Source organism: Narcine bancroftii, chromosome 6 (assembly GCF_036971445.1).
Source record: "Narcine bancroftii isolate sNarBan1 chromosome 6, sNarBan1.hap1, whole genome shotgun sequence".
NCBI classification, from domain to species: Eukaryota; Metazoa; Chordata; class Chondrichthyes; order Torpediniformes; family Narcinidae; genus Narcine; species Narcine bancroftii.
The window spans coordinates 43,831,689-43,857,508 of record NC_091474.1 but is presented as its reverse complement, the minus strand read 5'-3'; the positions used below and the strand labels follow the sequence as shown (position 1 = coordinate 43,857,508).

General features: G+C 41.7%; 1 protein-coding gene across 2 annotated transcripts in view; it reads left to right on the top strand.

The window, feature by feature from the left end:
* Positions 1–22,158, top strand: part of pigt (phosphatidylinositol glycan anchor biosynthesis, class T) — a 40,136-nt gene extending 17,978 nt beyond the window's left edge. The window contains exons 7-12 of one of the 2 annotated variants that reach the window (XM_069884849.1): positions 2,053–2,150; positions 2,956–3,124; positions 6,708–6,908; positions 10,796–10,961; positions 12,448–12,531; positions 21,660–22,156. In XM_069884849.1, the coding sequence (XP_069740950.1) occupies positions 2,053–2,150; positions 2,956–3,124; positions 6,708–6,908; positions 10,796–10,961; positions 12,448–12,531; positions 21,660–21,909 (968 nt within the window). In that variant the 3' untranslated portion in view covers positions 21,910–22,156. Of the gene's footprint in view, positions 1–2,052; positions 2,151–2,955; positions 3,125–6,707; positions 6,909–10,795; positions 10,962–12,447; positions 12,532–21,659 lie in introns of both variants that reach the window. The other variant, XM_069884850.1, reaches the window with a different exon arrangement.
* Positions 22,159–25,820: the final 3,662 nt, after the last annotated feature.

Genomic DNA, 25,820 nt, shown 5'->3' with positions numbered 1-25,820 from the left:
GGCCTTGAACTTTGGATTTTTTCTTTTAACTCTTCACTTTCCAAGCTTCTACTTCCTCTTGAGTGGTATAGGTTAATGGCACATGAAGAATTGACGTCGCAGATCAGCTTTGAATGGTAAAATTAACACAAGGGCTAAATGGCTTGTGTGTCCCTCCTTTCTTAAAGATGGCTTCAAAATTAGACCACCTTTCCAAATTTTTTTTCTTGCTGTCGTGAAATGGGATAGTATTTTATTTGACCTGGTGCTGCCCCGAAATAAATGTGCGTTAATAGAAATGAAAAGATTTGCAGTTGTGAGGCATCTCGCGTAACCTTAGACTATCCCAAAGTGTCTCAGCGCTAATGGAACACTTTTCATGGAGCTGACAAACTATCTGGATGGTGGGAGGAATTGTTTCAATGTCGGAAAAACATCATTGCAAATCACAAAACTGGAGGTGCTGGTAATCTGAAATAAACACAGAAAATGCTGAGCCCTCACACCTGCTGAATCTTTTCGGATTTTAATCTCTGGAAACCCATCAGCCATCCTATAAACAACAATGAGAATATCCAGATTTTATTTTATAATGTTGATTGAGGGATGAATCAGAATTTATTGTCATGAACAAGCCACAAAATTCAGTGTATGTGGCACCGTCACAGTGCAAACATTCATATTAGGAACCATCTTACAACAATAATATATATATTTAAAAATAGCAGTGCACGAAAAGTAAGGCAGTGTCTTTGGTTCATTGATTATTCAGGAATCTGATGGCAGTGGGGAAGAAGCTGTTCCTGTGTCACTGAGTCTTTAAGCTCCTGTACCTCCTTTCCAATGTTAGCAGAGTCTTTGAGGATTGAGGCCACTTTTTTAAGACACCGCCTCATGTAGATGTCCTTAGTGGAGTGAAGTCTGATGCCTGTGATGTCGCAGGCCGAGTTAACAACCCTCTTGAGTTTTTTTTCTTGTTCTGAGATTTGGCGCCTCCATACCAGGCAGTGATGCAACCAGTCAGAATGCTCTCCACGGTACACCTGTAGAAGATTTCGCAAGCCTTCGGTGACAAACCGAATCTCCTCAAACACCTCACAAAGTATAGCCGCTGGTAAGCCTTCTTCATGATTGCATCAATGTGGAGGCTCCAGGATAGATCCTCGGAGATGTTGACCCCCCATGAATTTGAAGTTCTTTACCCTCTCCACTACTGAGCCCTTGATGAGGACTGGGTCATGTTCCCCTGACTCCCTCCTGAAGTTTACAGTCATCACCTTGGCTTTGCTAACATTGAGCGCCAGGTTGTTGATGTGACACCACTCAAAGAGCTGATCTATCTCCCTCCATTCGCTCCCTCATTGCTGTTTGTGATTCTGCCGACAACTATGGTGTCATTGGCAAACTTGTAGATGGCATTGGAATTGTGCCTGGCCACACAGTCGTGGGTGTATAACAAGTAGAGCAGTGGGCTGAGCATGCATTCTTGGAGTGCGCCTGTGTTGATGATCAGTGAGGAGGAGATGTTTCCAATTTGGATTGACTGTGGCCTTCCGATGTAAATGTCAAGAATACAGTTGCAGAGAGGGGTACAGAGGCCCAGAGTGTTTAACTTCTTGACCAGCACTGAGGGAATAACGGTATTGAAAGCTGAGGTGTTGTCGACGAAGAGTAGCTGTACATATGAGTTACTGTTTTCGAGGTGTTCCAGTGGTGAGTGGAGAGTCAACGAAATTGCATCTTGTCCGAGACTACAGGGACAATTTCCCTAATTTTCTTTTCAATTGCTGCCATGAGCTTTGTGGTCACAGGGTAGATGAGGCCTCAGGTTTAGTGTATATTCATTGAAGGAGAGCATTTCTAATGGCATGAAATGAGCTGGACTTGTTTATTTTTAAACCTCCTGTCATGCTAAAGCATTCAGCTGCTAGTCAGGTCAACGTCCGATGTTCTGACCAAAAAGCATTAAATATCAGCTGTAACAATAGAACATTTGCTCTTGTTCCCAAGACTTGCATTTTCTTGTGTGCATGCTCTTTATTGCAAAGATGAGCATTTGTTTCTGTTTTACAGAGTGGTCACTGTTTAAGATGTTTTCCCGAACATTGACGGAAGTGTGCCCCCTGGCATCACAAAGTACAATTTACGTGGATGTCACAGACAAGGAGAAGGTACAGTACAGATTCAGCTCCACATTTCCATTTCCTTGCATTGTTCCTCCAAGGAGCTTTTTTAAGGTGGGCTGCCCCAGAGGATGCGAATGATCTCCAAGGTGGTGGTCTCATTTATCTCCATGCCTGTTGGAGACTTGTTTATTCTGCAGTGGACGCTTTGGAGGGGAAGAACACTAAGTCACAGCGGAGAGCCATGGATACATTGTGACAGTAGATTAGAGTTATCATCGATGGCAAAATTAGTAATATGTCACCTACCTACCCTTTGAACTCTGGAAAAGACACAAATTTATATTGTCCTATTTCTATCTCTCTCAGAACATCCTTCTAGTCATATATGTAGTTTTGAAATGGAGTCACTTGTCATACAGGACATATGGTAGCCAAGGCTAAATAAGAAGTCTGCAGTGCTGGAGAATTGGAAGAATACACAAAAGTGCTGGAAGAACTTAGCAGCCCATTTCTAGGCAGCAAGCTGCAAACAGCAAATTGATAAGATCTTGATGTGCTATGACTGTTAGAAGGGATATGTCATAGCTGAAACACTTGGGAAAACTTGCCTTTTTGAATAATGACCGAAGATTTACCTGAGGGGGAGGCTGGATCCTTGGTTGTATTTTTGTGAAAGGTTGCAACTCTAATAGTCCAGTCTGCTTTGGAGTATGGTCTTAGCTTTTAAATTCAGGAATGATGATGTCGTTTGAAAATATAGCAAAGGAAATGATTTAGTTTTTGTAGCTATTTTATAGACCAAAAGCATCAGGAATGTTCTCAAAACAAATGATTTCTTCCAACTTCTTAGGCTAATGACACCTACGAGCTGATGCCACCAGCACTTGTGTGGCTTAACACAACAGTACATGGTCAGTGGCGAACCTACGCTATGTACAACTTACTGAATCCTCAGCTGTATAGCATCTCGTCACATTCCTTGAACATAGTGTTAAAATGGAAACCATCCAAACAGTTTGGTAAGTCGTACTGTTACGCATAACCTGTCTTGAAATCTCTGGCAACATAGGATCAGCCAAAGAGCCTTAAGTCTTGAACCGGAGACACAAGAGTCTGGAATCTGGTGGAACAAAAAAAATACACACACAAATTGCTGGAGGATGTCAGCGAGTCGGACGTCCTCAATTAATTCTGTAATAATACTGAAACTGACTGAATAGCCAACTCAAGAATCATAGATGATAGAAATGACAGATATTGGGGGCTGTCTTCACATTCAGGACACTCCGATTAATAAAGTGGGTACAGGAAAGGCTTGATCTACATATACTAAGTGCCGAACCTCACATTGGCTTGAATTCTGAAATGCACTATGTACACAAATCTCACTGGTTTTAACTTGTTAGAAGTACAAGAGGAGTCTTCTTCTTTGGCTTGGCTTCGCGGACGAAGATTTATGGAGGGGGTAAAAAGTCCACGTCAGCTGCAGGCTCGTTTGTGGCTGACAAGTCCGATGCGGGACAGGCAGACACGATTGCAGCGGTTGCAAGGGAAAATTGGTTGGTTGGGGTTGGGTGTTGGGTTTTTCCTCCTTTGCCTTTTGTCAGTGAGGTGGGCTCTGCGGTCTTCTTCAAAGGAGGTTGCTGCCCGCCAAACTGTGAGGCGCCAAGATGCACGGTTTGAGGCGTTATCAGCCCACTGGCGGTGGTCAATGTGGCAGGCACCAAGAGATTTCTTTAGGCAGTCCTTGTACCTTTTCTTTGGTGCACCTCTGTCACGGTGGCCAGTGGAGAGCTCGCCATATAATACGATCTTGGGAAGGCGATGGTCCTCCATTCTGGAGACGTGACCCATCCAGCGCAGCTGGATCTTCAGCAGCGTGGACTCGATGCTGTCGACCTCTGCCATCTCGAGTACTTCGACGTTAGGGGTGTAAGCGCTCCAATGGATGTTGAGGATGGAGCGGAGACAACGCTGGTGGAAGCGTTCTAGGAGCCGTAGGTGGTGCCGGTAGAGGACCCATGATTCGGAGCCGAACAGGAGTGTGGGTATGACAACGGCTCTGTATACGCTTATCTTTGTGAGGTTTTTCAGTTGGTTGTTTTTCCAGACTCTTTTGTGTAGTCTTCCAAAGGCGCTATTTGCCTTGGCGAGTCTGTTGTCTATCTCATTGTCGATCCTTGCATCTGATGAAATGGTGCAGCCAAGATAGGTAAACTGGTTGACCGTTTTGAGTTTTGTGTGCCCGATGGAGATGTGGGGGGGCTGGTAGTCATGGTGGGGAGCTGGCTGATGGAGGACCTCAGTTTTCTTCAGGCTGACTTCCAGGCCAAACATTTTGGCAGTTTCCGCAAAGCAGGACGTCAAGCGCTGAAGAGCTGGCTCTGAATGGGCAACTAAAGCGGCATCATCTGCAAAGAGTAGTTCACGGACAAGTTTCTCTTGTGTCTTGGTGTGAGCTTGCAGGCGCCTCAGATTGAAGAGACTGCCATCCGTGCGGTACCGGATGTAAACAGCGTCTTCATTGTTGGGGTCTTTCATGGCTTGGTTCAGCATCATGCTGAAGAAGATTGAAAAGAGGGTTGGTGCGAGAACACAGCCTTGCTTCACGCCATTGTTAATGGAGAAGGGTTCAGAGAGCTCATTGCTGTATCTGACCCGACCTTGTTGGTTTTCGTGCAGTTGGATAATCGTGTTGAGGAACTTTGGGGGACATCCGATGCACTCTAGTATTTGCCAAAGCCCTTTCCTGCTCACGGTGTCGAAGGCTTTGGTGAGGTCAACAAAGGTGATGTAGAGTCCTTTGTTTTGTTCTCTGCACTTTTCTTGGAGCTGTCTGAGGGCAAAGACCATGTCAGTGCTTCCTCTGTTTGCGCGAAAGCCGCACTGTGATTCTGGGAGAATATTCTCGGCGACACTAGGTATTATTCTATTTAGTAGAATCCTAGCGAAGATTTTGCCTGCAATGGAGAGCAACGTGATTCCCCTGTAGTTTGAGCAGTCTGATTTCTCGCCTTTGTTTTTGTACAGGGTGATGATGGTGGCATCACGAAGATCCTGAGGCAGTTTACCTTGGTCCCAACAAAGCTTGAAAAACTCATGCAGTTTGGCATGCAGAGTTTTGCCGCCAGCCTTCCAGACTTCTGGGGGGATTCCATCCATACCTGCTGCTTTGCCACTTTTCAGTTGTTCGATTGCCTTATATGTCTCATCCAGGGTGGGAACCTCATCCAGCTCTAGCCTTAGGGGCTGTTGAGGGAGCTGGAGCAGGGCGGAATCTTGGACTGAGCGGTTGGCACTGAAAAGAGATTGGAAGTGTTCTGACCATCGGTTGAGGATGGAGATCTTGTCGCTGAGGAGGACTTTGCCGTCTGAGCTGCGCAGCGGGCTTTGGACTTGGGGTGAGGGGCCGTACACAGCCTTTAGAGCCTCGTAGAAACCCCTGAAGTCGCCAATGTCCGCGCTGAGCTGTGTTCGTTTGGCGAGGCTAGTCCACCACTCATTTTGGATCTCCCGGAGTTTGCGCTGAAGATGGCTGCATGCGCGACGGAAGGCTTGTTTCTTCTCTGGACAGGACGGCTTTGTAACGTGAGCCTGGTGGGCAGCTCGCTTCTTTGCCAGCAGCTCCTGGATTTCCTGGCTGTTTTCGTCAAACCAGTCCTTGTTTTTCCTGGAGGAGAAGCCCAGTACCTCTTCAGTGGATTGCAGTATGGTAGTCTTCAACTGATCCCAGAGGGTTTCAGGGGACGGGTCCGTGAGGCGGGTTGCAACGTCGAGCTTTGCTTTGAGGTTTGCCTGGAAGTTTCCTCTCGCTTCGTCTGACTGCAGGTTTCCAACATTGAACCTCTTTCTGGGGGCTTTATTGTTCCAATAAAGAGGTTCAATGTTGGAAAACAAGAGGAGTAGAGCTCCAACATTAGCAGATAAGGACAGATTCAGGTGAGGATCCCAGTTTTCAACATGTAAAACTTAGTGAGGAAATATGTCAGAGCAGAAAACTTAGTTGAGCTCTAAATTTGCTGCATTTGGATAACCTGTCACTATTTATGAGGAAAAAAAACCAATAAAGATTAATACACAAAAGTGCAGGACAACTCAGCAAGTCCTGCAGTGTCCATAGGAGGCACAGATATATAACCAGAGCCCTTTGCCAAGGTATGAGTAAAAAGCAGGCAGGCGCCTGAATTAAAGGAGGTGGGAGAAAGAGACTAAAGATGTTAGTTATTTAAAACATGTTTCAGCAAATAGTATCTGTGTGTGATTATCAAGAATGAATGGCTCAGAACAACAGACATGAAACTGTTTTGCTCATTTCCCCATCTCACCCTCGTGTTCATCATGAGAAATACCTTGAGAGGGATGGTGGGGGGGGGCGGGGGTGGGAATCAGATATATGGCTACTTTTGGACTCATTGTCAGTGTGGATTAAATGCGAGCAGAGTAATTTGAAACGATAGAACAGATTCTGTCTAGTTTGACTCATGGATGGGATATCATGTACATTGAGGATGTAGATACGGACTTCTTCATTTTGGGTTTTTTGAACCTCTTTTCCAAGACTTCCAGGTATTATCAGTGTTATTATATCTGATTGATTTGCAGCAACACCTGAAGTGCCCGTCTTCCATGCAGAGAGATATGTGAGTGGCTTTGGGCTTTGGACAGGAAAAATCAACACTCTGATCTACAATAACCATCCTTACCGATCATTCCCAGTGCTACTGATGGAGGTTGTCCCATGGTACCTTCGGCTTTACGTCCACACGCTCACCATCCACACTAAGGGCAAGGATAACAAACCAAGTAAGCGATTTCTCCCTCCCATCTTTTTCTATCTCCCCATTACATCTCTTGGGGCCCCTTCTTCCTCTTCTCTATGACAGTGCAGTATAGAAAAGTGCTGGAGCAGCTCACACAGCATCCATGGAAAGTAAAAAGCAGGCAACATCTCAGGCCTGAGCCTTTCTTCACACCTAAGTTTCTCCAGTACTTCTGTGTGCTGCACTGGACCCCATTACAGTGGTAAAGGTAGCAGATTCGTGGAATAAAATGTTGAGATGGCCTATATAAACTTATTTCATGTATGCTTGTTTGCGACACAGTTAACAGCCTGGATGTCGTCCAGGTTCTTCAATTAAATACAGACTACTTAATTGTTTTAGGAGGACAAATGAGTTTCACAGTCAGGAAAAAAAAACCTTACTCTGACCTCATGAGAGTAGGGGTGTGGAGGTGATGCAGTCAAAAGTGACTGGACCAAGGACACTTGTCCTGAAACCTTGCCTTGGAGGTGAGATAATTGCTTTCAAATGTCCCAACCATTTTTGATTGTGCAACGTTTGACGAAATTAGAGTTTTACTCCCGATTCTGATCTTCTTCAATTTTACAAGGGTTCTTGATGCCTCGCATGCTGCTTTGATGTGAACAATAGCTCAGAAATGTAGCACTTTCATCCAGATTTGCAGGTCTGGTGCCAAATGCTCTTTACAAGATCTAAACTGATTCTGAAAATGCAAGTTCTGGGATTTTTATCATTTAGGGTTCAGGATGAATGAAGAGTTGCTCTCCATTCACAATGACAAGGGAAATCGTTCTGGGGAAATCTTATAGACTGTTATAGCCTTTGGGGCTGGATGTTGCGCTGACCTATTTAAACCTACTCAACAATCTAAACATTCCTTACCTCACACTCATAACCTCTATTCTTCTTACATCCTTAAGAGTCTATTAAATGTTTCTATCGTACCAACCTTAACCAGCAGCCCTGGCAATGCATTCTGCCTTTTGAGCCAAAGCCTCAACTCACTGCTCTAACTCTGGCCCAATCACGTGATGGCCGCTCAACTTGCACTTCTTCTACTTAAGCACACTGTTGCTTCAACTGTACCAGCACAGTACTCACCTCCTAAGCTGTCCCACTCTGGCATGCTTGCTCCAACTCCTGTTCACTGGGAAAGAAACTTGCCAATACAGTTAAACTGATATAAATATCAGAGATCAAGAGGCTGAATATCTGCATCCTGATTTTGGGTTTAGAATTGTGTTACACGAATGTACTCGAGGTGATGGTCTGGAGCAAGGAACGATTTTTCTTGTGACTCAGCATATTGTAACTTAGATATCTACAACTATTATCAAGGAGGGGAAGAGAGCAGTCAACATTTATTGAAGTCCATTAACTCCCTTATCTAATTTGATTTTGATTATCTCCCAAAACTGTGTCAACCTATCTGATAAATTATTCTCACTGTTCCAGTAAATATTTGTCCATATAACCAACAAAATCTTCACTAATGATCATTTCTATTCTCTCATTCATATTTCCTGATGCATTTGATGTTTTTTTTCTTTTATTTATGTCAACTAATGCTTTGTGAGACGTTCCATTCCTTTTTGCTCTATTGTGTTATTTTCCCATTTACTGGTTGGACTACAAGGTGCAGGCCATTGCGCTCCTGAATTCATATGTATGTGGCAGCCTTAGACAAGTTTCACTCCATGCATTGAAGGGTGGAAACCGCCCCATCCTAACTTGGTTTGAAGAATTATTAAAATATGGGTGTTCCTTGTACAACCCCAAATGGCCTTGTGAAGATATCATCTGTTTGTGTGGTGAAGGGGCTCTCACATTGTTAATTTCCAGGAGCTTAAAGATTTTGATTTATTGATAATGTTTCCATTTAAGGATTGGGTAAACTTAGGAGTTCTCATGCCCACAGGCTTGTCTGAGGGCAAGAGAGGTTGTGGGATTGTGAGGAGATATCAAAGAAACTATGGCAAGTGGCTTGAGTGGAACCTGTGCCTTAATTCTTAAAGGCAGAAGCAGGATGTTCACTGATTATACAAACATCATTTCCATCTCCATAACAAATCTTCCACACGCCCATGACAGCATTCAGGTAGAAGTAGTGCGTAAAAGTCAGGCAATAGCCATCTTTAAGAATGGCATGACTGACTCTCCCATGCTCATTATCTGGGAGCATCACCATTGATCAGAAACTCAACCAGGTACATTGTGGATAAAAGAACAATGATTTGCCTCCTGGAATCCCAGTTTTTCTGCCATCTACAAATCACAGTGTAACACAAGAGAAACTCCGTAATCACCAAAGAAAACTACTTAATTGGGACCACATCCAGCATTTTAAATATTCATTCCCTTCACCACTATTCAAGCCCCATTCCATATTGTAAGAATGAGGCCATTCTAAGCAATTCACCAAGCAATTCTAATGGCCTATAATTTCACCTATAATTTAATCTGCCCATATTTGCATATCTCTCCCCAAGTTCTACCACTCACCTGCACATGAGGCAGTTTACAGTGGCCGATTAATCTTCCAATCCGCACATCTGGGATGTGGAAGGAAACCGGAGTATCTGCAGTCACTGGAAGAATGTACATGTTCCATGCAGGCAGTACCGGAGGACAGTTTTAAACCTAGGTTGCTGCATAGCTGTACAACTGCACCCCCAAGCCAATGATCTACCAGGAAGGACAAGGGAAGCAGGGTACATGAGGACACCACCACCTACAGGTTCCCTTTGAATTGCACACCGCCCTGACTTAGAAATGTATTGCTGCAGTTTCATCGTAGGTAAAAATCCATATTCAAAAGCACTGTGGAAATACCTTCACTGAAAGGACTGTTGGACAAATATATTGGTGTAGTAGTTAGCGCAACGCTGTTATAACGTCAGCGACGGGGTTCGAATTCAGCCCTGACTGGAAGGAGTTTGTACATTCTCCCTGTATCTGTGTGGGATTCCTCCCACCCTTCAAAACGTACTGGGGTTGTCGGTAAATTGGGTGGCACAGGCTCGTGGGCCAGAAGGGCCTATTACCATGCTGTATGTTAGATAGTGAGGCACATTAGCATATAGTGCATTGCTATTACAGTACCAGCAACCACGGGTTTGAGTCCGGCGCTGTCTGTAAGGAGTTTATACGTTCTCCCCATGTTCGCGTGGGTTTCCTCCAGGCACTCCGGTTTATTCCCAACCTTCTAAACCATATGGGGGATTGTAATTGGTGTATTTGGGTGACACGGACTTGTGGGCCAGAAGGGCCTGTTATCATGCTGTATGTCTAAATTTAAAATGCTGGCTACATTTAAAAGTCTACATCTTTATTCCTTCCACCAAAGTGGACGACCACACTCTTCCCTAAGCTGTATTCCATCTGCCACTTCTTTGCCCATTCTCCCTACCTGCCAAGTCCTTTTGCACACTCCCTGCCTCCTCAACACGACCTGCCCTCCACCTCCCTCCATCCTCAGCAAACTTGGCCACAACACCGTCAATCCTGTCATCCAGTGCATTAACACGTGTGAAAAGGAGTGAACCCAACACTGGCCCCTGCAGAACACCACAAGATATCAGCAACCAGCCAGAAAAATGGGTCCCATTCTTTCCCTTCTGCCAGTCAACCATTCTTGTGACCTGCAGATGCTTTGGCTAGTTTTGTTAACCATTTTTAAATATCAGTAATTTGTTTTTGCTCTCAAGCCACTGCAGTGCTCAGAGATTCCCTTGTGTTTCACTTTCTTGCAATATCCTGTTGTTTGCCAGCATGCTGGTTATATTTGATTTCAGAAATCATTTATTAAACATTAAATTATTAGATTACAGCTTTATTGTTTGTGAAATGCATTGAGCAGCATCTTATTCCTGGTGTATTTGATGGCAGGTTACATTCACTATCAGCCAGCCAAAGACCGGGAGTGCCCACATCTACTGGAGATGCTCATTCAGTTGCCTGCCAACTCCATCACTAAGATCGGCATTGAGTTTGAGAGAGCTCTATTGAAATGGACAGAGTACCCACCCGATCCCAATCATGGCTTCTACGTTGGGTAAGGAGGTGGAGGTTTACTGGAGCCTAAAAAGGGCACTGCTGGAAGAGGGAACAGGAGATAATCACCAGAATAGCTGTTAGTCCTTTGTGTGGCAGGTTTGGAGGACTTGTGGGAAGGATGTCCAAATCAATGAAGGGTCGATTCAGAATAGATGGTGAGAAACTGTTCCAACGGTGGTAAGACCAGATTTCAGGTGAATATGCGTTAACATCCAGGATGCATGGAAACTGATGGAGACTTTCATTACTTGAAGAAAAAAATTGGGTCAATGGGGAAAGAGTGTGAAAGAAACCTTCTTTCTCTGGTTCAGTGAAGTGGGACTGGCATATTGTTCCTCTGTGATGAACCAGCTTGGACCCAAAGGAACGAATGACATTGTGCGCCGTGTATTCCCAATTTGCAGCCATGATATAATTGCATAAAGTACTTTGGAAACAGAAGGGGAAGAAGCAGGATGGAAATGTTCACCTTTGGACAGGTGTACCTGAATAATTGAAACTTAGAACCAAACACAGTGATTACTCAGAAGATCAGGAAGGATAGGTACAGAAATAAACAGAGCTAACATTTTGGTTGATTATATTTTTGTTCAGATCCAGCTTGATTCGTTGAGTATTTTCAGCATTTACTTCCAGCATCTGCTTTATTTTTATGTGATGAAACCTACTGAATAATGAGGGACTGGGAATGCAGAGACCAAAGGAATTTGGGTGTCCCTGTGCACAGATTCATGAAATAAGGCACAGAAAGGCTAATAGAATGAAAATGTAAAATACTGCAGGTGGTGAAAATCTGAAATGAGACTTGAAAATTCAGGTGGAAAGAGAAGTGGGCCAAGGATCCTTCATAACAATTAGGAAAGAGAACCCAGTTGTAAATTGCAAAGTGGAGAGGAATAGACAGGATAAAGCAATCTTTCTAATAGGCTAAAGATCAGCTGTGGGAATAAGCTGTTGAAGTAATCTGATTGGTGGCTTCATGGGCAATTGGAGAGAAATGATATTAGCAGAAAGCTGATAGTTGGAGAAACCATCCACAAAGGAATGTAAAACCTGCAAAAGGCAGAGTTTTGGGGGTATTATTCAGTCAGCAACACAGGGCCTCAGATGTGCATCAGGGTGGGAACATGACGGAGAATTGAATTGGGTGACGACAAGAAGCAGAGGATCAAGAAAGGCTTATAGAATGCTTGCCTTATCTCAAGAAGTGTGAAAGGTCTTGATTCCATGTTGAATTGGTGCTTCTGAAGTGTCTTGTCTGAACTGTCAGACATTTCACCTAATTTGAAACCTGAAAATTACAAGCATTTTTTTCATCTCTAGTTTAACAAAATGATAATAATTCTGCACAAAATGGGGATATCTGGAGCCGTGACGTTCAGGCCGCCAGCTTGGGTTTGAGCATTCACTTCACAGCTTACTTCTACGGGAGACCTCTTCATAGAGAAGTGCTATGTTTGAAGTTTTCTAACTTTTTTTTCCAGTTCATCTGTTCTCAGTGCACTGGTCCCAAGCAGTGTAACTATGGAAATCAACAGTACTAAACCTATGCCTCTTTTCAACAGACTGTAAGTATGCGTGACGATCACTATTGTTTGATTCTAGTGCCTCGTTCTCCTAGGAAGATCTCATGCTCTTCACTCACTTTCTTAAATCTCAAAGCAGAATTGAGCAAATCAGAATCGTGGAGCATGTTAACAATGATGGTGCAGCAGTTAATGGTACTACCTTACATTTCCAGAGCTGTGGGTTCGAGTCAGACCTTGGGATGCTGACTGCAGAGTTGTTACACACTTTCTAATTGTGTGGTTTTCTGCAGGGAATGCCAGTTTCCTCCCACAGCTGGCAGGTACTAGTAGCTTATTTGGTCACTCTTTTCTGGGGTGATGACAGTAAATACTAGAGGACATCTGTTTAAGGTGAATGGAGGAAAGTTTAGGAGAGATGTCAGAGGTACGTTTTGTACTCAGAATAGTGGGTGCCTGCAATGTATTGCCTGGGATGGTGGTGGAGACTGGTACAATAGAGACACTGAAAAGACTTAGAGGAGGGAGTCATATGATGGAGTAGTGGCCGGTCAGGAAAACCAGCCCTCTCCAGGAAAACAGGAAAAAAGTTAGGAAAAGACAAGCATAACAAAAATAAATTATAAGAAATAGAAGATAAAGTTACAGAGAAGAGAAAGAGGATGGCATCCAAGAAGGAGAAAATAAAAGCAACTGGAATAAAAGAAGTAGAAAAATCGCCGAAGAAGAAAGAAGAAGGCCTTACCTGCACGAAGAAACAGGACGCTGTGGTGGCGAAGAGCGCCTGACCCCCGTGGTCAGTGCCTGCCCTGCGGAGTCACGACTCACCTGCCGGTGGACTTCAAAAATGGCTCTCGGAGCCAAACAAAAGTGCACAACCAATGGAAATAAGGGAAAAAGAGGACACCGGTGGGAGGGGGGCTCAGCAGGGGAGTGGGCAGCTGCAGCGTGAACAGCTGAGGGACGCTCAACACCAGGGCGCTCAGCTGGAGGACGAGAAAGGCAGCAGAGAAGGGAGCGACGTGGGAGAGAGACGGATAGACGACCGACAAGAGGAGCAATGGCAGGAGGCACAACAGATGAGCAGCCCAGGAGGGAAGGACCAGCAACAAGAGGCCCAGGAGGAAGAGACCCAACAAAGAGATGCAAGCAGATCCACAGGAAAAACAGAAGAGACAAAGACTCAAAGAAGAGAAGAAGACCAAGATCTTCACAGAGAAATAGAAGGTAAAACTGATGGACAAAGAGAAACAGAAGGAAAAACTGATGGACAGAATATAGATGTTTTTTTTTAAGAACAAATGAGGTCACTAAAAGAATGGTTATCATTAGAATTTAATGCAATTAAAAGGAAAATGAAAAGAACAGAAGATAAAATGCAACGGTTAGAACTGGTAATGACAGAAATAGGCAAATGAGTAGAAAATGTGGAAGAGCAGGAAACAGCTGTAGAAATGGAAGTAAATAACTTAAGAGAAAAATTGGAAGAAAGTGACCAAATAAATTAAAGAGATGCAAGAGTTGTTATCTCAGAAAATTGATATGTTGGAAAATTATAGTAGGCGAAAAAACATAAAAATAGTGGGCCTGAAGGAGGTGAAGAAGGTACAGACATGAAGGAATTTATAAAAGGATGGATTTCGAAGGTCCAAGGAACGACAGAAATACAGGAAGAAATGGAAATAGAAAGGGCTCACAGAGCACAAGCTCCGAAACCACAGACACATCAAAAACCAAGATCCATCTTAGTAAAATTTTTGAGATGTACAACAAGAGAAAACATACTGGAACGGGCAAGGAATAAAGTTAGAGAAGATAATAAACCATTGAAATACAAGGCTCAAAAAATATTTTTTTACCTAGACTTAAGTTTTGAACTCTTAAAGAGGAAGAAGGAGTTTAATACAGTGAAACTGATTTTATGGGAAAAAGGTTACAAATTCATGTTAAGACATCCAGCTTTGCTTAAAATATTTATACCCCGGGAGCAAAATAGACTGTTCTTGGATCCAGAGGAAGCGCTAGAATTCGCAAAACGTTTGCAGGACAGAAGAAGAGATGAAGAGGTGTGATAAGAATGAAGAACGGTGATAAAGTATATATAAAAATGTAAAAACAATGTATATGTAAAGAACTAAAGAGGGAAAATAGAAGGGAAGGAAGGAAGTAAGGGTGAAAAAAAAGAGAGCTTTGTTATATGTGTTTTTAAAAAAAAAGTTTTCTGGGAAGGGCTGGGGAAAAAGGGAAGAACCGTCACTGCAAAATCAGTTGACGCTGCGAGTAAGATCACAATCCAAATTAAAAGGGGAGTTGTGGTTGCCCGTCAAGGGAGAAGGGGCAACTCAGAGAGGGAGGGAACTTTTGGGGTTAAGGTATTAGTGGGTGTGGGAAATGCAGGGGTACTTTAAGTCTTAAGTGTGTTGTCGTACATTAAGTTTAATAAAAGAAAACTAAGGTAAAATGGGGAAAAGGGGGATGGAGGTGGTGAAGAGGTGGAAAATAAATATAAGCAAGATTTAAGATGGCCATGTTGAACTATATGACTATAAACATTAATGGAATACATAATCAAATCAAAAGGAAGAGGCTACTATTATTGAAGAAGGAAAAAAATAGATATAGCATTTGTGCAGGAAACATATCTAACTGAAGTGGAACATAACAAATTAAAGAGAGACTGGGTAGGACACGTAGTGGCAGCATCTTATAATTCAAAAGTTAGAGGTGTAGCCATACTATTTAACAAAAATGTGCCATTAAAATAGAGGAGGAAATACTAGATCTAACAGGGAGGTATGTAATGATAAAATTTCAGATATACTCAGAATTTTGGAATTTGCTCAATATATATGCAACCAATGAGGAGGATGAAAGGATTATGCAGGATATTTTTTTTGAAGATTGCAGACACACAAGGAAATATATTGATAGGAAGAGATTTTAACCTTAATTTGGACCCAATGTTGGATAAAACTGGACAAAAGACACGTAGTAAGAATAAAGTAGCCAAATTTATGGTTAAATCAATGCAGGAAATGAAACTTATGGATATATGGAGGAGGCAGCACCCAAGAGAGAAGGAATACTCATATTATTTGAGTAGGCACAAAACTTACTCAAGGATTGATATGTTTTTTTGTCAGCCCATATGCAAGGGTGAGTTAGGAAAACTGAGTATAAAGCTAGATTGCTATCAGATCATTCACCCCTATTATTAGCAATAGAACTGGAGGACATCCAACCAAGAGCATATAGATGGAGGTTAAACTCCATGCTACTTAAAAGGCAGGAATTTAGGGAGTTTATTGAATGCCAAATTAAAACTTATTTTGAAATAAACACAGGATCAGTGAAAGATAAATTTATATTATGGGACGCAATGAAAGCCTTCATTAGAGGGCAGATAATAAGTTATGTGACTAAGATGAAAAAGGATTACAATCGGGAAACTGAGCAATTGGAAAGGGAGATAGTAAGTACAGAAAAGGAATTAGTAAAAAGGGATGATATAATGAAAAGGAGAGAATAGGTGACAAAAAAAAATACGAAACATTCCAAATGTATAAGGAGAAGAACAATTAAAACAGCAAAAGTATTACAAATTGGGAGAAAAAAACACACAAAATATTAGCCTGGCAACTTAAAACAGAACAAGTTAAAAGAATGGTTTTGGCATCAAGGAAAAAGGACAAACAAATTACATATAACCCAACAGAGATTAATGAAAATTTTAAGGAATTTTATGAACAATTATACCAAACTGAGAGTGAGGGAAAATATGATAAAATAGAGGAATTTTTAGCTAAAATTGAACTGCCAAAATTGCAAGAAGAGTAACAAAACAAACTGATATAACCATTTGAAATAGAGGAAGTGCAGGATATATTAAAAAAGCTGCTGAACAATAAAACACCAGGAGAGGATGGATTCCCAATAGAATTTTATAAAACATTTAGAGTTAATTCCTCCTCTCCTGGAAGTAATGAACCAAGTAGAAGAAACACAAAACTTGCCAGATTCATGTAAGACAACAATAATTACAGTAATACCAAAGAAGGGGATGGATCCATTAACACCAGCATCATATAGACCAATATCTCTACTTAACTCAGATTATAAGATAATAGCGAAATTATTAGCAAACAGATTGGCCGATTGTGTACCAAAAATAGTAAAACAAGATCAAACTGGATTTATTAAGAAAAGACGAACAGCGGACAATGTCTGTAAACTTATTAATCTAATTCATGCAGTTCAAGGAAATAAGAAGCCAACAGTGGCTGTTGCTTTAGACGCAGAAAAAGTTTTTGACAGAGTAGAGTGGAACTACGTATTTAAAGTATTACAGAAGTTCAGTCTACCAGAAAAATATATAAATTGGATTAAAGCATTGTATAATGGACCGTTGATGAAAGTAGCAGTAAATGGATATGTATTGAATCAATTTAAATTAAGTAGGTCAACTAGACAGGGATGTCCACTATCCCCCTCATTGTTCACCTTAGCTATAGAACCTTTGGCAGAACTGATAAGAACAGAAAATAAAATAAAATGGATAAAAATAGAGGAGTATAAAATTAGCTTATTTGTAGACGACATTATAGTATACTTAACAGAACCAGAGATATCAATAAAATAATTACTTAAGAAATTGAAGGAATATGGAGAAATATCAGGGTACAAAATCAACGTAAATAAAAGTGAAGTGATGCCAATGAGTAACGCAGATTACACAGAATTTAAAAAAGAATCACCATTTAAATGGCAAGCACAAGCAATCCAATACCTAGGCATCAGGTTAGATAATAACTTAAGCCATTTGTACAAACTAAATTATCAGCCACTAATAAAGAAATTGCAGGAAGACTTAGAACATTGGAAAGAACTGCCGTTAACGTTGATGGGGAGGGTGAAATGCATTAAAATGAACGTGTTCCCAAGGATACAATACTTATTTCAAACGTTACCAATTTCCTTAACAGAATTTTTAAAAAATGAACTAAAGAGAATAATAAGGAAATTCTTGTGGAAAGGGAGGAAACCGAGGGTAGTGTTAGATAAATTAACAGAGAGGTATAATCAAGGTGGTTTGCAGTTACCAAATTTTAGAAATTATTATAGAGCTGCCCAATTAAGGTATTTATCAGATTTTTACCAGACAGGATAAAACCAGACTGGATTAAGATAGAATAGGCGAGAAGGTACCGGAACATATACTTTATAAGTGGGATGATAAACTGGTGCAATGTAAAAACTCTCCAGTATTGCATCATTTACTTAATACATGGAAGAAGATCTACTTCGAAAGAAAAAAAACGAATGACCAAATACCAAAATTATTATTGACGCAAAATCCGCTAATTCCTTTTACAATAGATAACCTTACCTTTAGAGAATGGGAGAGAAAAGGAATCAAAAGAATAGAAAATTGTTGTTTGGGAAATAATTTATTAACATTTGAACAGTTGAAGTTCAAATATGGAATAACTCATGGTACAATGTTTGCATATCAATTGAAAGCATATTTAAAGGATAAATTGGGAAACAACTTGAGATTGCCTAAAGGAAGCAACTTTGAATATGTGATTACAGACACAATGATAATTAAAAGATTTATAACGAACTTGTACATTAAGCTGCAAGATAAGGAGAATGATGAAATAAACTATAAACCTAAGCTGAAGTGGGAAAAGGATTTAAACATAAAGATAAAAAATGAAGCATGGGAAAAGTTATGTTCCGGAACTATGAAGAATACAATAAACACAAGGTTACACATGATACAGTATAATTGGTTACACAGGTTATATATCACGCCTCAAAAATTAAAAAAATGGGACTCAACATTATCAGATAGATGTTTTCGCTGTGGGAAGGAAATGGGAACAACATTACATGTAACTTGGACATGTGCGAAGGTAAATACATTTTGGGAAGAACTAAATAAAATTATAAAAAATAACATAGCAAACGAACCAGAGATATTTCTTTTAAATAACATAAGAAGTAAAGAATTAGGCCTTAAATTGGACAAAGCACAAAAAAATTCATTATGATAGCCTTAGCAGTAGCAAAAAAATGTATAATGTCAACTTGGAAAATGGAAGAGAGCATGAGTATACAGCATTGGTAAATGGAAATGAATAAATGTATTCCATTGGAAAAAATAACATATAATTTAAAAAATAAAGTCACAATGTTTGAACAAATTTGGGAACCATACATGGAGAATATCAGAGAGAGCTTGCCTATGACCTACCCCTAAAATGAAAATGATAAGAAGACAAAACGACTAGATTCAGTGTGTAATAAATAGATGACACATTTTTCTTGTGTATTTTCCTTTGTGTGAAGATATTGTTTTATGGTTGTATTGTATATGTTGAATACTAATGGGTTTTGGAGGGGGTGGGTAGAGGGAAGGGAGGGAAAGGGAGAAAAGGTCGCTGTGTAAATTTAATGAGAAACGTTTGTACATATTTTGGTTGACATGATTCACAGTGTGAAAAATAAAAAATTTGAAAAAGAAGAGAAGACTTAGACAGGTACATGTATACGCAAGAAAAATTGGGTGTGAGGTCGGGAAAAATTAGATTGTTGTGGAGTAGGTTTATGTGGGTCAGCCTAACAAATGGGCTGAAGGGTTTGCACTGTGCTACAATGTTCTATGTTTAATGTGTGAGAACAAATAAGCTACAAGAACACAAATGAGGAAAAGGACCAATGGAATTGCAGAAAGTATCCAGTGAGCTGATTGGATTTCCTCTATGTAACTATAATATTTAAAAAAAAAAGAACATTGAATATTAGTGCATTTGCACAGGAACGATATTTGCTGTGAGACAAGTTCAGGAGAAGGGCATCGAGCAGAACAAGCCTCTTTACTCTGTCTTCATTGACCTGACAAAAGCATTTGACACTGTAAACAGGGAGGCTCTGGATCATCCTGAGACGTTATGGATGCCCAAGGAAATTCGTAAAAATGATTCAGCTGCTTCACGACGGAATGACAGGACAGGTCCTCGGTATCAGCTGCATTTGCCATTTCTAATGGGATGAAGCAGGGCTATGTATTAGTCCCAGTTTTGGTCAATCTGTTCTTCACTTGCATGTTGTCGTGTTGACCAAGGCCTGGAGGAGGGAGTGTACATCAGGTTCTCTCTTTGACCGTGGCCACTTGAACGCACGTTCGAAGTGCCTCTATACAGTCATTCAAGAAACACTTTTTTCTGATGACTGTGCGCTCTTAGCAAACAAATATAGTGATCTACAGTTAATGCTGAACAAATTCTCAGGTGCTGCTACGTTCTTTGGCCTGACCATCAACCTGAACAAGACTGAAGTGCTCCATCAGTCCGTGCCAAACACCAACGCTATAGAACCAAAAATCATTGTTGATGACACCCAGCTGACAAATATAAACAGCTTCAGATACTCGGGGAGCATCATCTCGAGTGATGGGTCTTTGGACAAAGAAATTGACTCCAAGATCAGCAAGGCCACCCAGGCTCTGGGGAGGCTGCCTACCAGAGTGCTCAATCAACACAATGTCCGTATCTCCACAAAGCCGAAAGTCTTCAGAGCTGTGGTCATCCCTTCTCTCCTATATGGGTGTGAGACCTGGACTTTGTACCGACGTCACATCGAACGGCTGGAGAAATACCACATGCGTGACCTCTGTTCCATCCGTAGCATCAATTGGCAAGACCGTTTCTCCAACCTGGAGGTCTGGGTTGTGCAGAGTCCACCAGCATTGAGTCCCTGATCATCAGAGGACAAATACAGTGGGTGGGACACGTCATCAGAATGGACAACCACCATATGTTTTTCCAGCTTCTCTATAGTGAACTGAAGACCAGAAGGAGACCTCAAGTGCTCTAAAGACACTGTGAAGGAAGCCCTACGCTACTGTGGCGTCCTGCCAAGAGAACTGGAAGCTGCGGCTGCTGATGGATCCCATTGCTATGAAGCCTACACCAGTTTTGGCGCTGCCAAAGATGGACAGAAAACCACGAACAGCATCTCAAAGCAGCAGCCACAGTTATTACAAAAACACTTCCAGTGCCCCTATTGTGCTAGACTCTGCGCTTCCAGACTGGAACTGTAAAGACACCTTCGGGTCCACAGATGAAACTGCACAACAACGTGTCATCTTCGAACCAAAGGACAACCAATAATGATGAAAAGTAGCTGTTACTCTCCATGGACGTTTCAAAGAATGAGTGCTGGCACAGGCCTGGGCCATTGACATGGTATGCTATCCTCATGGAAAGAACTTGTGTAGTCTCCCCAACTCTCGGGATGGGAGGTCTGCTCACTGTGTGATATTGTTTGCTTCCATGAGGAGCCACAACCCTTGGGAGAATGGAAGGTAGACCTTCTCAGAAGCAAGCTGGCAGAAATACACAGCAGGTTGGTCAGCATCTGCAGAAGGAAGGCAGATATGTTGGGTTGAAGTCCTTTATTAGAACATTTGTTTTGGACTTGTGCAGTCGACTTACCTTCATCAGTTTGTGTTTAATGTGGGTGTTTTGTTTAAAATTAAAAAATTATTTTAATAATTTTATTTGTATTTGTGAATGATCACTAACAGTCCATTAAACAAGAAAGTCTGCAGATGTAGAGGTTGAGGACAATGTACAAAAGTGCTGGAGAACCTCAGCGGGTCATTTAGAATCCATAGGAAGTACATAATAACCAACATTTCAGGCCTCGCTGCTTCGTAGGGTATAAGCAAAAACCTGAATAAAAAGATGGGGTAGGAGCAGAGGAGGAGCTCAGGTTAAGAGGTCATAAGTGGATGGTAGCAGGGAAAAAAAGCTGAGAAGTGATGGGCGAGAGGGTAGCTCACTGATCGTGAAAGCGTTGCTAATAAACTTAATAAACTTGAGGCTAGGATCTTGCTAGCTATCAAAGCCATTCTGCGAGTACAGCAGTCCACATTTGCTGGAGAGGTCCTGCACAGATTTCCTAGCAGAAGATGATACTCAAGATCATACTAGAAGAAGTGTGGTCTCAATGACAATCAGACCAGGGGCTAAAAACCCTCCTCTGTTCTTCTGTAAAGAGTATTTCAACTTCAGCTGGAAATAATGTTGGGTGATGTTTACAGTTTTTGGAAGAGGCACAGAATGCATTTTGTGACCAGCAAAATATGTCCTTTGTTGCAGGTTTCCATTCGTCGACCCCTCGGTTTACTTTGTCAGACTCTATTCCGAAGCCTTGCTGGTGAATTTACCCACGCCCGATTTCAGCATGCCGTACAATGTTATCTGCCTGACCTGCACCGTAGTAGCAGTAGGTTATGGCTCTTTCTACAACCTCCTCACAAGGACCTTCCAGATCGTTGAGCCCACTGGTGGGGTGGCGAAGAAGATTGCTAATGTGATCCGCAGAATGCGTGGGGTCCCGCCCATCTGAAGTTGGCAGGGGGCTGTGAAAAGCCACAATATCAAAATCAGAGAATGCTCCAGAGTTGGGTTACCTTCATTTCAATGCTGCAGTGGTTTCACATGCTCATCAGTTGAAATGAATTGGCCACTGCAAACCTTTGATATGCTGTGCAACTTCTATATTTGCAAGGTCAGGCACTCCAAACTATTTATTGTAAAGTCTGAATAACTATTTAGGGTGTGAATTAAGCTGCCTTCTGTGCAGTATGTTTTTTGGGGGGGGGCCAGGGGGGAATGTGGGGGATGGGTGGCAGAAGAACTATTCAGCAAAACTGAATAACTATGGGTTATACCTGTGCATTGTAAGGAGTTAGTTGTAAGCTAGAAATTCTTCTCTGAATGCGCCATCTTTAGTTGCATTTTTTGGGGGGTAGGCAATCTTTATGAATGGACACTACAAATTGAAGGGGGCAACAATGGTAAGGAGAGAATAATTTTATCATTCAGCTGCTCACATTCCAGAGCTTTGGCACCTCATTGCTTGATGTGCATTGACAGAGCTTACAACTCATCACCCAGTTTTGCACTATTCTGGTTTGCATTTTCATCTGGGCAACCTCACTACAGACACCTTTTGCGATTTAATATGTCCATCACACTGCAAGTACAGGCTCTAGATTTTGCACACTGAAACTTGCAGCAAATGACTAAGAAGAAGAGTGATAACATTTAAAATGTGATGTTTTCGCTTGTAACAAGCTCTTAAATATCATACAGTGGTTTAAATGGCATGATTTAGTTGAACCCATCTCACATTCTTAAAGTGTAATTTGTATGTCTTGTGCTCCTTTGTCACGACATTCCCTGAACTCTGTTCCGAACACGCTTGTTTCCTTCAATTTCCATTCCCACCTCAGCTGGAGACAAGGATTTGGTCTTGAGTTGCACCCTGTATCGAGGGTTTGAAGTCCTGATTTCAGTCTTCACCCGTGGCATCTCTGGCCATGTTCTGTGTGCAATCTTCTGGTGCCCATTCTCAATGTTCAGCTTTTGGCCCTGAAAATATGTTCATTCTCCTTTTTGTTTGTTACAGTTCTTGTTGTAAACTTAATTCCATTCAGGAAGAACTGATGATGACGATCTCTCATCATTTCTAAGCCCAAATTTAGGTTGAAATACAATATCCTCACTTTTAATCGCATGGTCTTCCCTTCAATCAAGAGGAAGTTGAGGAATAATTAAATTGTTATAGCAGAGGTTGGGGATATTGATATAAGTAGTCATTAAAAGTCTTGTCTGTGGTGAGTTATGAGATTGAAACCACTCAATACAGGTAAAATGCTCAAAGTGGGGCAATTAACATTGCACCCTAAAACTCCTTTTTAATGTGTTTTATCTATGAAATAAAATATTCTGTTTTCTCCGGACCTATTGCTGTTTCAGACTGAGTGTTTTCGTAGGAACGTCAAATTTAAAATTGCAACCAGCACAGGCAGGCAATGCTACATATTGATGGGGACCAAATGAATAAATATTTGGCACTGGGATTAAGATTATGAAGTGAATCATTTCCTCAATGAGCACCACCTGTGATAACTAAGCTCAAATCAGAATTTATTTTCTTTAAAGTGTCATATGATTTTGAAAGGCAGCCCTTCCAGGAATCCACTAGACTTGCATGCTTTTATATTGCAACTTTTAACAAAATTAAACACTGCTTGATGTTTAGGAGTATCGTTGAACAAACAATTGACACAGAGCCATGGTTGATAGTGTAAAAAAGATCAAAATCTTGGTCAAAGAGAGTTTGAGAAGAAACGAAGGGGGGCCTGGGGGTTGCAAAGATGGATGCAGTTGCAAGGGTTATGGAGGCAATTGAAAAGGGTGAGGATTATTGAAATGAGAAACTGAGAATCAGTTTCGGTTTGATGGGCAAACAAAACCTGAAGCTATCCAAGATATGGGAAGGAGATATTTGCAGACCAGATGAAGATAGGCAGGCCCAGAGAGCATTGGAATAGACCAGCCTGATGGCAGTCGAGGTACTATTGTTTCAGTAGCAACTGAACTGAGACCAGGGCAGAGCTCGACAACACACGGTGGAACCATGCACCCTTTACCACAGGCCTGTGGTAAAGGCCTGTGGTAAAGAACTCACCTGTCTCAAACACACCACCAAGATTTCAAACCAGTTTCACAGGATTAGAGCAATTATAGATTTTTAGGTTATTTAGAAGATCAGGAGTGAGAAGAGAAATAATCACAGGTCATTCTGGAACCAGGCCATTGGAGGAGGAGGAGGGAGTGGTTGATGATGGAACCAATTGCTTGAGAAAAATGTTCATTGAGATGGTTGAGTGGGTGGACAAACAGGAAAGAATCAGCAGAGAAAGTTAAATGGTTGGTCTCAATCCACCTGCTCTGGACTGTGTTTGGAATGGAGGTGTGTAAGGTGCTTGAAGGATAGTCCAAAAAGCTCAAAAGGCAGGAAAGTCGGGGGTTGAGGAAAATGTTTATGAATGCTCAGCTATCATTTCTTCAAGCCACCGTCTTTTATTTGAAATGGGAGAACGGGTGCTTGCAGTGCCACAGAGATTTTGGGTCAGTTCTCATGTGGAGGTGACATGCTCTACTCAATGTACCCTGTTTTGCATCAGATTTTAGATGTCTTCAATTCGCTCACAGATGGACACAAAAGATTTTATGGCACCATTTTCAAAAGGAATTCTCTGGTGTCCTGACCAGAATTTAGTCCTTCACTAGTGTTCTTTCCACAACTACTTTGCTGCAGAGGACAGAAGCAAAGATGGGGAAGATATTGGTTTAAATAATATTGTTCATGAATATTATTGTTTGGCCTTCCCAAACAGGCTGGAGGAGCGGTCATGGGATTTGTGCAAAGCAAGGTCCCACAGGCAACAAATAATCTCTTCCTTTCGTGGTATCCATAAATCTGTACAACAACACAATCTTATCAGTGCAGGAAGATCTTTAAAAACCAGCCTCACATTTATCTGAAAGACTAGCCTCTTAACTGCTGCCACGGACTGCAGGCTCTGCAGTTGAACATAGAGCTAACTGCTTCAGTCTAGAATGTGGACATTTTCTGAATTGATTGTCTATGAGTGAGCGTTATGGTTATCTCGGCTTCATTGTTTAAAGGGATGTTGATGAGATGGCTTCAGGATGAAGTAGAGGAGTCTTAAGAAGGTCATGCAAAACGGATCAGAGGATAAAACTGGAAGGCAGCAAGTTATTCTCATTTAAGGTTACTACTCATTTTATCAATGCACCTTCAATATGTCCAATCCTGACACAATAATCCCTAATTAATACAGCTCAATTGGTGTTCTGTCACATCAATAATTTTAGGAAGACATTTTCTCCATCAGTATTTTCCATTCCTGATGGCCAAATCATGATGCCTGTTTACAAATCTCTGTGTGGACAAAGCCCTGTTTATTTTTCCTACTCTCAGGTGGTTGCCTAATAATTACAGATTGGGAGGTAGAAACCCTCCAGAGTGCCGTGGTCATTAATCGAGCATGGAGCCAATGCCAGTCTCAGTAAGGGTTGTCTTTAACAAGCCACTGTTGAGTGAGAACAGATGACGTGTGTTGGGAAGTGCCCCCCCCCCCCCTCCACCGCATACCCACTCCTCCAGGCTTTTGAAACTCAAGGAGATGCAGATCAAGATACAATAAACTTCTAAACTGTCCCCAGAGGCTCTGCCATGTCAATCTCTTCCAGTGGTGAGTGAGTTGATCACCTCGATCATCAACGTCTTGCACAAATAACCCTCTGCTCTTTATCTCACATCTACAACATCACAGCATGATGCTGAACCAAGCCATGAAAGACCCCAACAATGAAGACGCTGTTTACATCCGGTACCGCACGGATGGCAGTCTCTTCAATCTGAGGCGCCTGCAAGCTCAC